Below are 15,498 nucleotides of genomic sequence, written 5' to 3'. Positions count from 1 at the left end.
TGTGTAATGACACATGATGACATCACTCTGATGACTTGTATATTCTGGTGTCTCAAAACTTTTTTAGTTTTAACTTCTAGAATAGTAAATATTGATAATTATAGCCCACATAAATAAAAGCTCTTGGGGTCCTCAATACTTTTAATAGTTTGTGGAGGAGTCCTGAGACCCAAAAGTTTAAAAACTGCTTCTGTAGCTGAACTCATCTTGATAGTGTTTGTAATGCTAGGAAATGTTAGCAGGTGAGATAGGTATGCTAGAGAAAGAATAGTAGTCTGGTAAGCAAGTAGACAGTGGGAAGAAAAAGAGGAGAAAGTGGAGGAGAAGAATAATAAGGAGAATTAAATGTCACAGAAGTCAGGATAATGACTGTAAAAAGTGACTAAGAATTGTCACTTAGGCTTAGTTTTAGTAGACTAATGGTAACAAGATGCCAGATTATAGTCTGTTAAGGAGACATTGGATAGTGAGGAAATAGTGACAGCAAATATTGACTACTCTTGGCAGAATCTTGATGATAAAGGAAGGGAGACGGTATCTAGAGTCTTAACAGGCTTGACATATTATGTGCTAGGGAAGGGCTCATAGCAGAGCTGTGACAGTGGGACAAGAAAAGTGCTGTAAAGAGAGAAAATAGAATCAAACTTAAACTTTTTTTTTGAGGTGGTATGAAATGCCAAGATCCAGACCCTGGGTTGATTGGGTTCATTGTAGATAGAATTGACTGGGTACATCCTTTCCCCTGATGGGCAAACTTCCAACCAAAAGACCTTTCTCATACTTCACAGTGAGATAGAGGTTATCAGCTGAAGGAGAGAATCATGAATGGGTTGTGGGTGTGAGAATGATAAAAATTTTATGGGACGGACCAGAAAAGGAGTTTGTAGGGAATGGAGGGAGATGGCTGTTCATCTTATTTTAAATGTTTTAGAATGCCTCAAGGAGTTAGAAACAGTATATACGTGCGTTGTCTGCCGGATGAGAGTCCAGATTATTTTATGAGGATAAGAGATTGGAGCCCATATTCTTTGGTTATCAGTGTTTTCTAAGTTTTAAAATCTGCCTTTATTCACCTGTTTGCAGTTCTTCTTGAAGGACCCTTCTCTAACTAAGCACAAAGACCTTTGCTACTTTCTATAAATTCTTTGCAGTTGCTGTCCCCACCCAGCCTTACCCCAGATCCTAAGATAAATTATGTATTGTATAGTTCATTTGGAATTTATAATGAATACTAATAACATAATTCTTCTCCCTCCCTCTCCTCTTGGATGTCCTAGAATATATTTTATATTTCTCTGCCTTACTTTATTTCTTACTAAGGTTGAAATATTTGTGACTGAATATAAATATAATTGAATTATGTTGTCTTTAATAATATTGGAGAAGCACGCTGTAAGTCTGTTTATACCTGTGTGCTTACATTCAACATGTTACATTATAATGCTAGTAAAGCAAACACACATGTCAAATTGCTTTATTTTTGCCTGAATTTAATCTTTAATATTCATCTTTTATAGTACTTCTATATAACCTGAATCAAAGTTAATCATTTTAAAATAAATTATTTCTCTTTTCTAGAACCGAATGTTTCTTTCCCCTCCCTCCTCTTGAGGAAGGTTAATCCTTTAACTCTCTGTGCGCTGGCATTGAATTACTGTTTATTTTTGGTCCAACTGAATTTGATTTCTGAGTTATTTAGGATTAAGGATTTTAAGTTATAGATATACGGAAGCCAGGACAGCTGTTGCATCTAGACATTTAAACTTACATGCGTTTTTAGAATTGTAATGATTGTAATGAAAGATAAATATGATCTGGTGCCTTGATTGTCTTAATTTACCTCTAATGTTGATTAATGAAGGTCATTTTATGAAAGTTCTGATTAGCTTTGTCATTTGAATTAAGTTTGTAGAAGTCTTGAAACTTAAATGAGATTTTTTTCTCATTCGAGTTGAAGTGATAGCATTAAAGATACTTTAAAACATTAATGGCTTGTTTTGTTCTTTTTTAAAAAGAATTTTCAAAGGACCACATTATGTGTGGTTTCTTATTTTCATATCTTGGAGGAAATAGAAGTTGACACTAGGGAATTAGACCTAAAGCTAACTTGAACCTGGCTTTAGCAGGGTATTATTTCCATTTCTAGAGCTAGGGATATTGTGTATTGAGTTCTTTAATAGGTTATTTTTAATGTAAAATCTCCTTTGTTGAAGACGGTATTTTAAAATTCCATGTGTAACTTATACATATGTATGAATTATTTAAATGGGTTATCTTCTTATATTAGTTAACTGGCTAGATTAGGAGAGTGGTGAGAGTATTTCCTGTTTTTACTTTTTTTTATTCATACCCATCTCTACTTTTCATATTTCTTTTTTGCCCTCTTAATAGTGTTTGGCTTAAATGTTTCTGCAGTGAATGCTTAGGTATCCTAGGTTGATTGGAAATTATGATTCTCTTTGAAAATACAGATAATACTGGCCTTAAATTTTATTTTATTATTTTAATATAATTTACTGACAATTTAGTGTCCATACAACACCCAGTGCTCATCCCAACAGGTGCCCTCCTCAGTGCCCATCACCCACTTTCCCCTCTCCCCTACCCCCCATCAACCCTCAGTTTGTTCTCAGTATCCAAGAGTCTCTTATGGTTTGCCTCCCTCCCTCTCTGTAACTTTTCTTTCCCCCTTTCCCTCCCCCATGGTCTTCCGTTAAGTTTCTCAAAATCCACCTATGAGTGAAAATATATGGTATCTGTCTTTCTCTGACTTATTTCACTTAGCATAATACCTTCCATTTCCATCCATGTTGCTGCAAATACTGGCCTTAAATTTTGGGTTTTAGGTTGAGTTAAAAAAAAAAATCATTAAAGTTTTACTTGTCTATATATATTTTTTATAACCCAGAGAATTTTTTAATGTCTTAGTCTGAACACCTAGTAAGAAAGAAGAAAACTTGAAAAATGAATTTAGTTGTGTGTAGTTAAGTATCACTGAAAGTTATATTTTCATGCCTATTCCTCCCTTTGGTGAATTACCTTGTTTTTCACTTTATTCTGTTTAAATCTGTTAGCTCCTCAAGATTGTTAGACACCTAGTTTAGTACCTTCATCAATTTTAAGAAATATTCTTTGTATCCTGCTGCCTACATTATTTTCTAAAATGTTTCAGTCTGATAAATAATTTTTGTGGTGTTCTACTTGATTGGGTTCCTCTGTCTTTTCTTGTCTTTGTGCTAGTAATATTTTGTCATTACTTCTTACTATGTTAGGAGGGCCAAACCAAAACCACTGTATATAACAGTGTTGCTATATACAGTATGTAATATGTATAATAACAATGTCATCTTGAAGGCGAGAGTACTCTGTGTGCATGCAAACTGGTGTATTTTATAACACTAATAAAGACATTTTCTCAGTAGAAGAGTAAGTTTGTTTTTTTTCTTTCCCTTATAAGACTAATAATCATACTTCTAAATTACAAGATTTAAAGTTCCTTTGAAATTCCTGGAATTTCTTTGTAAAATTTCCTTTTATTTAAAAAGAAAACTATATTTAATTATACTACTATCCATTAAAGGATATGCTTTTATAGGAGCTATATTCAGCTAAAAGTTAGTGTTTGGCCCTACAATATGTTATATGACAGGGTTCACAGCAAAGGAAGTGGATCTATCCAGTTGAATATATATGTCCTTAGTCTCCTGGAAGGAAAAGTTGAAATCAAATGTGGGTTTGATACTGTCACTGTGCCTCTTTTTCCATAAAGTTAGGGGACTGTATGTGTCGAAATCATCTGAGAAGCTTTTTCAGAGGAAAAGTATTCAGGCTCCTTGCTTGGAAATTCTTATATACTCTGTCTAGATAATCTTTCAGTTTCTTATAAATCATGAAATCTTGAAATAATGATTCTGTAACCCTTTTATTTTGGAAGCAAATAAACAGCTAGCTGTTAAATGTTTCCCTTTGTACAAGTGCATTTAGCGTCAGTGATTGGTTGTTCTTTGGACAAGAAAGTTCTAAGCTGATTGATGCAAATAAGATTGGAAGAGAAAAATGCCAAGTCATTCTAAGACTGAAGACATACTTTAAAGTGGAACCTGGCCTAGTGCTTGACCATAGCATATGCTCAGTGAATATTTTTTGAATGAATAAATTTAACACCACTCTAGTTGTACCATACTATACAGGTAGCTTTTGCGTCAACAACTACAGGTGGTTCTTACATATTCATCTCTTAACTTTATTGACATTTGGGGGTGGAGAATTCCTGGGCTAGGGGTAGGGTTGTCTTGTGCAATGCAGGTTTGTTCATCAGCATTTCTGCCTAACATACTAGATCTCCGTAGCTCCTCTCTCCTCCTCCACAACTGCCCTCCCTTGTGGCAACCAAAAATATCCCCAGGTATTGCCAGAAATCCTCTCGTTGAGTACCACCCTATTAATGAAGGAGAGAGAATAGTTTTAGCATGTTACCGGTGGAGCTAGATTACAACTCTGTAAGTTTCGCATCTCCTAAGTAAGAAAACAGAAGTCCAGAGAGGTTAATTAATTTGCCCACAGATGGTAAGTTAACAGTCAAAATTCTAGTACCTAAGTATCTGTTTTATTTCAAAGTGATACTCTCAACTACTGTGTGTACCCTCTCTCTGTATAACTAAGATAATGTATAACTCATTAGTTAGATAAATGATCCTAGCTAGTCTTTTGAAGAAAAAAAAAAGGTATTCTTTTTTGGCAATATTTAGATTTAAAATGATTTATAATAACATCAGATTTGCCAGTCCAAGGTATGCCTGGACTAAAAGCATTTCACAAATGTTTTTATCTGATAAATACTGCTTTTAGTCTGGATTTTAAGGGCAGTCAGCACAAGCTGACATTACTGAGAAATTCGGTTTCAGTGTGTTATATACAGTAGAGTTTTAAAAATATTAGATGTATTTTTATGTCAGCAGCACACAGTATTATGATTAATTCTCATTTTCTAAAATAAGTGAGTAACCATGACAACCCATTGGACTTATATCCTAATGAGTTTTCTGCTATAGCTATATGTCACAATTTTGGTCTTTAATTTTTAATAGAAGAATATATTAAGAATAATTTCTTAATTTTAGACAATTTCCAGTATGGAATATGCAGGTCTTATTATTATATACATAGATTATTGCTAATCCTGGATACATCGGCATCACTTTCGGAGCTCTTTAAAAGTGAGGATTCCTTTGGTTTCTCTCCAGAGATGGTTAAATTTGGAATGGGGACTTGAGCATGAGCTTACATAAAAGCATTAAGTGGTTATGATGTATAGTAACATTGAAAATCAGGGCTAATGGTTGAATGATAGAATGATTTCTTTCTACAACACACTCACTTTTTTGGGTTATAAATGGAGTATTGCTATAGAGAATAACAATGGAATGCCACCTTTTTTTTTTTTTTTTTTTAACATATCAGGTAGACAGATATTTAACGATTGGTGGGCATTCTCACAGTGTCATTGAAAGTGTAGATTGGCATTGCCTCTGAAAATGCACTTTGGCAATATGTTTAAAATTATTAGTGTGCATATTCTGTGTCACAAAACTTACACGTAAAAGTGTCTATCCCAAAGAAATTGTTTAAGGATCTAGGGATTCACGTTCAAGGAAATGTCTGTAGGGCTATTATACAGGAGTATGTTACTCCATCATGAGTGTCACACCAGGAGAAAAGTTGTGAAATCACTGCTCTAAATTTTACTATTGTAAGCACTCTCAAAATGCCAACATTTCCAGAATAACTTATCTTGAAAATTTGCTTTTTCCTCCCACGGCGTTTGCTCTATATGGCTGTTTTATTCTGATTGTATGATTTGAAAACTTACAAGATCATATGAATAGGGGAGAAAGTCCAACTTTATTTTAATTTTTAGTCTATATTATTCAACAAATAAAGCCTTTAAAAGGAAAGCCAGAGAAGGGAAAATGCCAAGAAATAGTTATGCTATGTAAATTGTAAGAAAATGGGAGATAAAATTGCATTTCATCAATATTGAAGACTTGGTATGCTCCTTTAAACATATGTGAATGCAAATTAAAATGGGTCCAGATGATAGGAGCTTAAAAAGTCAGACTGTGAGAATGGCGAGCTAAGGTAGTTTTTAAAAAATTGACAGTAAGATTGCTTTAGTGTTATAGTTCTTTTAGGTGCTAATGCGGTTGTAGGTACTGTATATTTGTGAGCAGAGTAAAAATCTTCAGGCTTTTAAAAATGTTATGAGCTGGCACAGTTTAAGTTACCTATAGAGAGCACACATTTTGGGGCGCCTGGGTGACTCAATCGGTTAAACGCCTGACTTCAGCTCAGATCATGATGTCATGGTTTCTGAGTTAAGCCTCACATCGTGCTCTGTGCAGACAGCTCAGAGCCTGGAGGCTACTTCAGATTCAGTGTCTCCCTCTGTTTCTGCCCCTCCCCCGCTTGCACTCTGTCTCTGTCTCACTGTCTTTTTCTCTCTCTCTCTCTCTGTCAAAAATAAGTAAACATTAAAAAAAAAAAAGAGTACACATTTTAGTTGGGCAGTTACCCAAGTTTATCTTCTTGGCTCTCTACCATCTTTGATAGTACATATTATTAAATAATAAAGGCAGTACGGCAGAAAATAGGCTACACTCAAAATTGCTGACATGTTGATTGGAATAACTTCAGACAGCAAGGAAGTGCTTTTATTTGATGATAGGATCCCCAAAATGATGTATATATAAACTTTTTATACTAAATATTGAAATCAGTAGTGTATACAACATCGATCTTCTTTTAGGTGTCAAAGATCAAGCAAATATTTCCAGATAATAATATTAAAGTTTTGACTCTTGGGCAGAGTCAGACTGTGAGTTTCAGGTCCTGCCAGCTCAAAATCATCCTTGTGTTAGGATGTACATATTTCATGGTAGTTTTATCTAAATGTAAATTTGATGCAGAGCAGCAAGGAAATTTTTACAATAGAATTTTAGTTTTCTTATAGTGCATTATTCTAACCAAATCTTTATAGCAAAAAGTTGGAAGGAACAGTATCTTGTACATTTGATATTCTTGAATAGAACATCTATTTTACATTGACTATTTTTATAAAGCTCCAGATTTTCCTTTCTAGTTCAGTGCTGTTTTGATATATGCCATTAAAGTAACAGACTTCTCCAGCATTTTTCTGTCTTACATCTAGTTTAACAAATTTTGCCTAGAAATGTGGAATAAAATTGAACATTGGTATTACCAGCTTCAGGCAAAAAGATTTGTCATGCCATTTGTTCAAAGTACAGTGACCTTAAATTTGATACCTAAGTAACTCTGTGAATCATTTGAATAGCCAGTGAGTTGTATTTTTGAAACCTATCTTAAGCTAAATGAATTGATTGGAAAACATTCATTCTGACAAGTCTAAGGATTGAATATTCTGTTATAGATATTATTTAATAATAGAGTAACTTTTCTTTTAGATTTAAAGTATTTTCTCATTTAACAGGAAAATATTAAATATATCTGTGTCGGTTAACTGTAGTAATTTTATTAGAGATGATGATACCTGATTTTTTGTTGTTGTCTAGTCAGGGCTGATGAGTTCTGCTTAAGGTGGAGGCGAAGAATAAATTTTAATATCCACTCTTCTTTTGTTGATGTTAGAATGGTATCTTTTCACATAATGTTAAAATTTCCTGTAATGCATTTGTGCCAATAATTTTAAATATCTCTAGTTGGAGGCTGATAGAGGTGGTTATCTGTTTTCATGACACAATCCATACTGATTTATCTGCCTCCTTCTGTGACAGTGTTAAGATTCTAGTTTTCTTATATTTTGTCTTAATTGCATTGAAGAAACACACATGTATTTTTATCTTAAAAATACGTCAAGGAGCCAGATAAAACAAGATCCCGTAGTAGAGATGAAAACCTTTTTTTAATAATCACTGGCTTAAATTCCAAGTAAAATGGAAGCATTAGTTCAATTATGTCACAGTCACCTCTTAAATCCTTTAGATTTGTCTTTGTTTTTTGAACATACTTTCAACTGCTAGGAAGTACTGTGTTAAATTCTCACTAATATCTTAGAACATTTAAATGCCAGAGTAATCATTCAGGTTTTGGTATGATTACAAATTAGCACTTATGAAGCTAAACTGATTTTTTAAATAGTACCAGTCTCTCCTTTCATCATTTTCTCCTAACCACTGTTCTGTTGTATGTGATAATTCTTTGACTTTTTATAATTGCTGTAATCTTTCCATCTTTGCTTTAAAGCAAAATGACATTATTTTGCCTTCTATATTTATTTTGCCTTTGTTATTGTGGTCAAGTGTAATGCAACAGTTGAGAAAAAAACAGAAGAAAAGAATGAAATAACAGCATCCACGAGAGCAATAGCAAGCTTGGAATTATTTTATATAAAATGCTTGACATGAGCAAATTTTATGCCTCGTGCAAATACAAAGCTGGCGTGGCGTGGTTGATGTCCCTTGGATTTTCTTGGAAATCACTGGTCAAGATTGATGGTTTTTCAAATCTTTTTTAAGCCATAGAACTCTTTCTTCAAAGTAAGTCAAATATAGAATTTCGAGTGTTAAAATAAGAAATGCAGTGTTTGTAAGCACAGAAGTGGAGGTGGGGTAGGATGTGTCTCTGATAAGCTAGAGCCTTAGCTCAGCCACCTGCTTCTTTCTTCCCTTCTCTCTCCTCTTTAACTAAACTTTTGAGGCACAATCTCCTTTCTCTTAAGGTATCTCTAGAGTACTGTCGGAAAAATTGCAGATAGCATTCTGAATTTTTCTTCACTGATGAGCCATTTTAGACCCATTAAATATTTGCCAAATTTCCACATATCCTAAATTCCCACGTTTCTAAATTCCCAGATAAATCCATATAGAAATGAGTGACTCAGGAGAATTGGCAGCAGTAGCCTTCACTGAGAATTTTTGTTTTGTTTAAGTGTTATTGAGATTATTTAAATTTAAAACCACATAACTAATCATTGTCCTGAAGGTTAGTGATACAACACTTAGGGCCTAACTGCCAGTTCTGTGGCTTGTAATTGAGAACAGAGTTGAATGGGACCTTAGAGAGGAAACCACTTATTTTGCAAGCAAGCCCTACAAGTTACTTGTAAGCTATAAGGGCAGAATCTGCTAATCATTTAACAGGTGGCACATGATTGAACTTTAGAAATATGAAAGTACACGGATATTTGTAATAATAGGATAGGTACTCAGATAAGAAAATTTATTGGGTACTTACTGACATTTATAGAGTATGTATCTGTTCCAGATGCTGTATCAAGTGTGTTTCTGGTATGTTTCTCATTTAATCCCCACAATCCTATACCTGTATTATCACATTTAAAATTGATAGGAATAGGGTGCCTGGCTGCCTCAGTCAGTAGAGCTTGTGACTCTTGATCCCAGCATCCTGAGTTTAAGCCTCACATTGGGCATAGAGATTATGTAAAAAAAATTTGATGAGAAAATCTGAGTCAGGTTAATAAGTAACATGCTAAGAGTTATGGTAAATAATGGATCCAGAGTTTGATTCTTAGTCCCAGTCTTTTTCTTCAGAGAGCCATGGTACTTGCTCTTTAGAAAATTACAGTTCATTTGGGCTGACAGAACAAGCCTAAAATAATCTGGGGTGAGAGTGAGGAATGAGGTGGTCATACTACAGCATCGGTGAAAAAAGATAAAGGTTCATAGGAAGGGACAAAATGGTGTGTTTGTAATGGAAACATTTACTTTATAGGCAAATTTAGTTATATCTAGGTTTTCCTTTCTCATTTTTTATTTTGCTTAACTTTTCAATTTTTTATTACCTATTTCCAACCTCTTACCCCACATTAGTCATGTTAGTCTTAAAATTAATTTTACTTCCTTAGTTCTTTAGTCATCCTTTTCCCCCCTTCTTCCTCAAATTCTTTTCTGGTGTAAACAAGGTAAACCCGTTCCTTTTGTGTGTGTGTGTGTTTTAACTGCAATAATTATTCATTTGGGTTTTTTTTTTTAAGTTTATTTATTTATGTAAATTTTTATGTTTATTTTTTATTTTTGAGAGAGACAGACCATCAATGGGAGAGGGCAGAGAGAGAGGGAGACACAGAATCAGAAGCAGGCTCCAGGCTCTGAGCTGTCAGCATAGGGCCGAATTCAAATCAGGGCTCCCTCTCACAAACCATGGGATCAAGACTCAGATACTCCATGGACTGAGCCACCCAAGTGTCCCATCATTCATTGTTAACAGTTTTTAACAAAATGACATTTCCCTCAAAGGACTGTCCCACTTTTCCATTCCATCAAACTTAAAATTTAGGTAGGGAAATGTTGCCTCAGAGAAAAGAAGTTTTTACTAAGTAATCTGTAGGTCTTTAAAAAAAAAAAAAAAAAAGACCTTCAGTATCTTCAAGTATATATCCAGTGAAGTGTTTAATAAATGATAGTCCAAATAAGTTTGAGAATTTCTATATACACTGTAACTTTCCATCCCAGTCCCTTTTTGGAGATCACTAGTGAATGTTAGCATTTTAATGGTTCCTAGAAGCTTTGTGGTAAATAAATCTAACTTTGTTTACCCCAGTTGAACCACCCCACAGTCTTCTGCTTTTAAAATGTAGCCTCTCATCTAACTGGTCCAGTGTTACCTGCAATGTATTTTACAAAATAATGTGGAACCATTTAGATAGACAGTGTTTCCAGTATAACTTTTAGAATTGTATTATTCTGTGTGGATTCTTTGTTGTTTATCAAAAGTTAGCTAGTCAAGACTTAAAATGGAATTCAGATGGGATCCTGTCATGCTTAAAAATTAGTATAACATTGGGGTGCCTGGGTGGCTCAGTTGGTTGAGCATCCGACTTCGCGTTGGGTCATGATCTCACAGTTCATGAGTTTCAGCCCCACATTGGGCTCTGTGTTGACAACTCAGAGCCTGGAGCCTGCTTTGGATTCTGTGTTTCCTCCCACTCATGCCGTGTGTGTGTGTGTGTGTGTGTGTGTGTGTGTGTGTGTGTGTGTATCTCAAAAATTAATAAACATTAAAAAAAATCAGTGTAACGTTAAACTTGTGAAAAACCGTATATTCTTGATTTTAAATTATATTTTTTACATAGATTAAGTTGGGAAGGATATGAATAAATATTATTTGCGAATCAGTTCTTTTTTTGTTTAAGATAGATTTTAGGGTTGTTTATAAAAATGTTAACCTAGAATTTTTAATTTAGTGTTATTTTGAAGAAAATAGAAGATTGGTTATTGTTTGTCTGAGTTTGATAACTAAACTCTGAACTACTTACCCTAAATTGTTGGTACATCAGTCTGCCTTCTGAATAGATTGCAAGTTAGAGTGGATTTCTTTAAGATATCTGGTTTGTGTTGTGAAAACATATAGGCAGTTTATTGATAGACATAATGAATTTTATTTACAAACTTGATAAAATTTTGAAGTTTTTTTGTATAGTTGATTCATTCAGTTCTGGATATAGGGCAGGTAACATGTCACATAGAGAAAAAAAGACCATTCCGGCCTTGAAAGTACAGAGTTGAATTTGATTTCCATCCTGGTTACCTTGAATAAGTTATTTAATATTCATGTATTTATCAAGTGATAACTGTATGCAGGAATGGGAGAATGGGAAGGTGAGGTAGGAAGATGGTGTCACTCCTGTTCTAAAGAATTCAGATTCTAAACATTCACTTCATCCTCTCAGAATCTGTTATCTTGTTGATAAAAATGAGGGTAAGAAAACTTAAAATCTCCGTGATAATACTGAAGAGGAATCATAGATGCTCAACACGAGTTAGGTTATGTGTTGTCATTCATACTGTTTAATCATAGACTATTCATACAACAAAATATGGAATATGTTCCTTCCTTGTTTGGGGACTACATTGCCTTTAGAGATTTATTTTAAGTTGCCTCGATGTTTCATTCATTCAGACATTCTTTGTTCTGGCACCAGACGTACTTGCCAAGCTTCTAGAATTTGAGGGCCTTGTGCCATTGCCTTGTGCTTTTGCTCTTAGTTTTAATCTTTAAGCACAACAACAGTCTGTCAACACTCCATGAAAATTACTTGTCATTTTAGCCTGATGAAAATACTAATTTGGGAATAAGCCATCATCCAGGATGGGGTGTCTGCAGACTTTTTCTGTAAAGGGCCAGATATTTTAGGCTCTGTAGACCATAGAGTCTCTGTAGGAACTAACTCTGCTGTTGTAGTCTGAAAGCAACCATAGATAGTACATAAATGAATGAGTGTGGCTGTGTTCCAATAAAACTTTTTTTATGGACACTCAAATTTGAATTTCTTAAAATTTTCATATCATAGTATTTTAATTATTAAATTTTTGGTTATTTAAAAAAGTAAAAGTTAGGCTTAGGTTGGGCCTTACAAAAACAGGTGGCTGGCCAGATTTGGCCAGTGGGTTGTAGTTTGCTGTCCCCTAATTTAGGGCACAATCTACAAATTTGCTCTAATTGTTCTTACATAATAATTGTTAAACATTTAGGTGAATGGTCCTTTTTAGTAGGGATTGTATATATATCAGAGTTCAAGTTTGCTCTTTTCTTTTTCATCCGAGTTTACTTTTATAGACTAAATATGTGTGAATAATAGAAAGCTAATAGGAAAAACATAAGTTTTTATTCTTTATTTTTGTTGTTTACCCAATCCAGTTAAGAATGCGAAGAACTTTCATTTTTCTTTAAAGATGTTAAAGAACAGCCTTTAAAAAGGCTAATTACTCTCAGATTTCACCCACCTCAAATCAGATTCTGTAAATGTGAATTTCACGTAATATGTGTAAGTCTTCTGTACTTTGAATTTTAAAAGCTTACACAGTAGAAAATTTTATCTTTTAATAAATTGTGTAAAAGTAACTTCATTTATATCACATGAACACTATTGAACAAAACCGTTTTTATTTTGAAAATGAAAATAATTTGTATAGTGACTAATAATTTTGTATGTAAAAAGTATGTTTTTAAATTCTGTTAACTTGCTTTCTGTAGACACCAGAGAAGAAACAATCGGAATCATCTAGAGGAAGAAAGAGAAAATCAGAAAACCAGAATGAAAGTAGTCAGGGTAAGTGAAACAAAATCTCCTTTCAGAGCCAAATGACCATTTACAATTAATTATTCTGATTTTTTAATCAGTAGTTTAACTGTACAAGTAATACTGTGTTTTTGTAATTTCTATAGCTATTATGTAACTTATGCATTACTAATAGTTTAGAAATGTACTTCTATAAGAAATAATAATATGAAATTGGAATCTTTTTTGTAGCACAGATAGTTAGTGTATGGTTACTATTTTTAGGCTTTTTGACATTTCCCTTATTTTTTTTATTTGAGAATTAAAAAGGCAAGTATCATGTCCAAACCTTATCTTATCCCTTTCATTTTTCTTTCTTTATCTGAATTATGGTATTGAAGTGGCTTCTTGTCTTCGAATAAGAACATTAGATGTCACTTTAAAGTGCAAGTACCCAAAGCTTGCTTTGGTTATTAAAGACTTTATATAAAGACTTTTATTAAAGCACCAACTTTTTCTTTCCAAACTTGTTTGTTCTTCATTCTTTGTTGCATACCTACCCTTTGTGATATAGGCTAAGAAGATGGTTTTCATTAGACTACACAACTCTTGTAATGGACAACAAAATAGTGTTGTCCTTTAATTTGGCTACTCAAAATTAAATACAATTAATTGGTTCTTCAATCACATGTAATGACTTTATACATATATTACATGTTTTAGAGCCACTTACTTTAGCTGTAAAGACTTAAGGCCACGAACATGTGGTAATCTAGTATTTACATGTGGCACTGGCATCAAGAAATGTACTTGAAGCAACTGTCTGTGTGGAAGGAAGGAGTTAAACCACTCTAGCATCTTTCTGTAGACGTGTGGTACTTTGTATCTCAGTCTGCTCTGAGCTTGTTTTTGGTCTTGGTGTCGTTCCACCAGCTTGTGATTAGTGGACTTGGGAGTTTGATTTAGTGTAAAGATACATTAGTTATGATAGTTTCAACTCTAGTTTTAAAAACTCACTTAAAAGCAGGTCCCAAATTAGGGTGGGACTTCTGGGGTGGTTGATCCAACCCAGATCCTATGTTTTTAAGAATCCATGTTTATTTCTTTGTGGTCTGCTATCCACAGAATTGTCTGGTTTCCTTATGGTTTTAGAATGGTTGCCAATTTTGATTGGATTTACTTGCTTCAGCTTTCACACTTGTATTTGCTTTAGAGAGAGTTGGCTTTCTATGTTTTTCCCCTTTCTTTGAACGTTAGCTTCTTCAAGTCCAGAGCAAACTTCTCTTATAATCTGGTCAGCCAGAATTGGATCATGAGTCCATTCCAAACCCAGTTATGTCTATAGACATACTATTGCCCTTACAAAAATCAGGTCCATCTCTGAAATTGAAAGTGGGTAAAATTCCTTTTAGAAATGAAGGCTTTGTGGAGAGGGGATGATACCTGAACAAAATTGGATTTCTGATCAGTAGGGGGGGGAAATTAGGATGGAGGCCAGACAGGAGTCAGCTTCTTCTGAAATTACATGTGCTATGTAGGGGAGGGAATGTTAACAGAGCAAAATTTGTGTTCAGTTAGGGAAAAAGGATTAGGGAAATAGCTTCTGGATAGATAACCAAAAATGTCTCTGTCTTCATCAAAGGATAGCACCTTCAGAATCTGCAGGAAAGTTGTTATAGGCAGAAGGAAAATTCCTTGGGTTATACAGGCATACCTTAGAGATACTTCAGGTTTGGTTCTAGACCATCACAATAAAGCAAATATCACAGTAAACAAGTTAAATGAATTTTTTGGATTCTCAGGGTATATAAAAGTATATTTATACTATACCATAGTCTATTAAGCATGCAATAGCATTATGTCTAAAAAGCATCATGCATTTCTTAATTTAAAAACATTGCTAAAAAATGCTGTCATCTGAGCTTTCAGTGAGTTGTAATCACTGATAACAGTGATTATTTGCCATAACAAATATAATAATAATGAAAAAGCTTGAAATATTGCAAGAATTACCAAAGTGTGACACAGAGACATAAAGTGAACAAATGCTATCTATTGGAAAAACAGTGCCTATAGACTTGCTCAGTGCAAGGTTGCCATAGACCCTTCAATCTGTGTTTAAACACACACACACACACACACACACACACACACACACACACACAAGCACAGTATCAGTGAAGTGCAATGAAACAAGGTATGCCTGTAAAACCTTTCACATTCCTTTCCGACCTCTAAATAAATCTGTATAAAACTATTGTTCAAACTTTCTAGGTAGCGTTTATAGTTGTGAGTACTTAGTTTTTCTTGTTAAACAAAAGAATTTAAGGTTGTTAGGTCACGTGGGTGGCTCAGTCAGTTGAGCATTTGACTTCAGCTCAGGTCATGATATCTCGGTTTGTTGAGTTTGAGCCCCACAATGGACTCTCTGCTGTCAGCTTAGA

General features: G+C 34.1%; 1 protein-coding gene and 1 long non-coding RNA gene across 3 annotated transcripts in view; both read left to right on the top strand.

Annotated features, from left to right (window-relative positions):
• The window catches only part of LOC128314062 (uncharacterized), a 263,838-nt gene that overhangs the window by 129,320 nt on the left and 119,020 nt on the right, over positions 1-15,498 (top strand). The window lies entirely within an intron of this gene.
• The window catches only part of TLK1 (tousled like kinase 1), a 196,332-nt gene that overhangs the window by 117,356 nt on the left and 63,478 nt on the right, over positions 1-15,498 (top strand). For both annotated transcript variants that reach the window (XM_053215268.1, XM_027055511.2), the window contains exon 4: positions 13,030-13,105. In XM_053215268.1, coding sequence (XP_053071243.1) covers positions 13,030-13,105 — 76 coding nt within the window. The remainder of the gene's footprint in view (positions 1-13,029; positions 13,106-15,498) is intronic.

The sequence above is a fragment of the Acinonyx jubatus genome, chromosome C1, assembly GCF_027475565.1.
Source record: "Acinonyx jubatus isolate Ajub_Pintada_27869175 chromosome C1, VMU_Ajub_asm_v1.0, whole genome shotgun sequence".
NCBI classification, from domain to species: domain Eukaryota; kingdom Metazoa; phylum Chordata; class Mammalia; order Carnivora; family Felidae; genus Acinonyx; species Acinonyx jubatus.
Note: the sequence above shows the minus strand (reverse complement) of the source record. Positions and strands in the feature narration are given on the sequence as shown.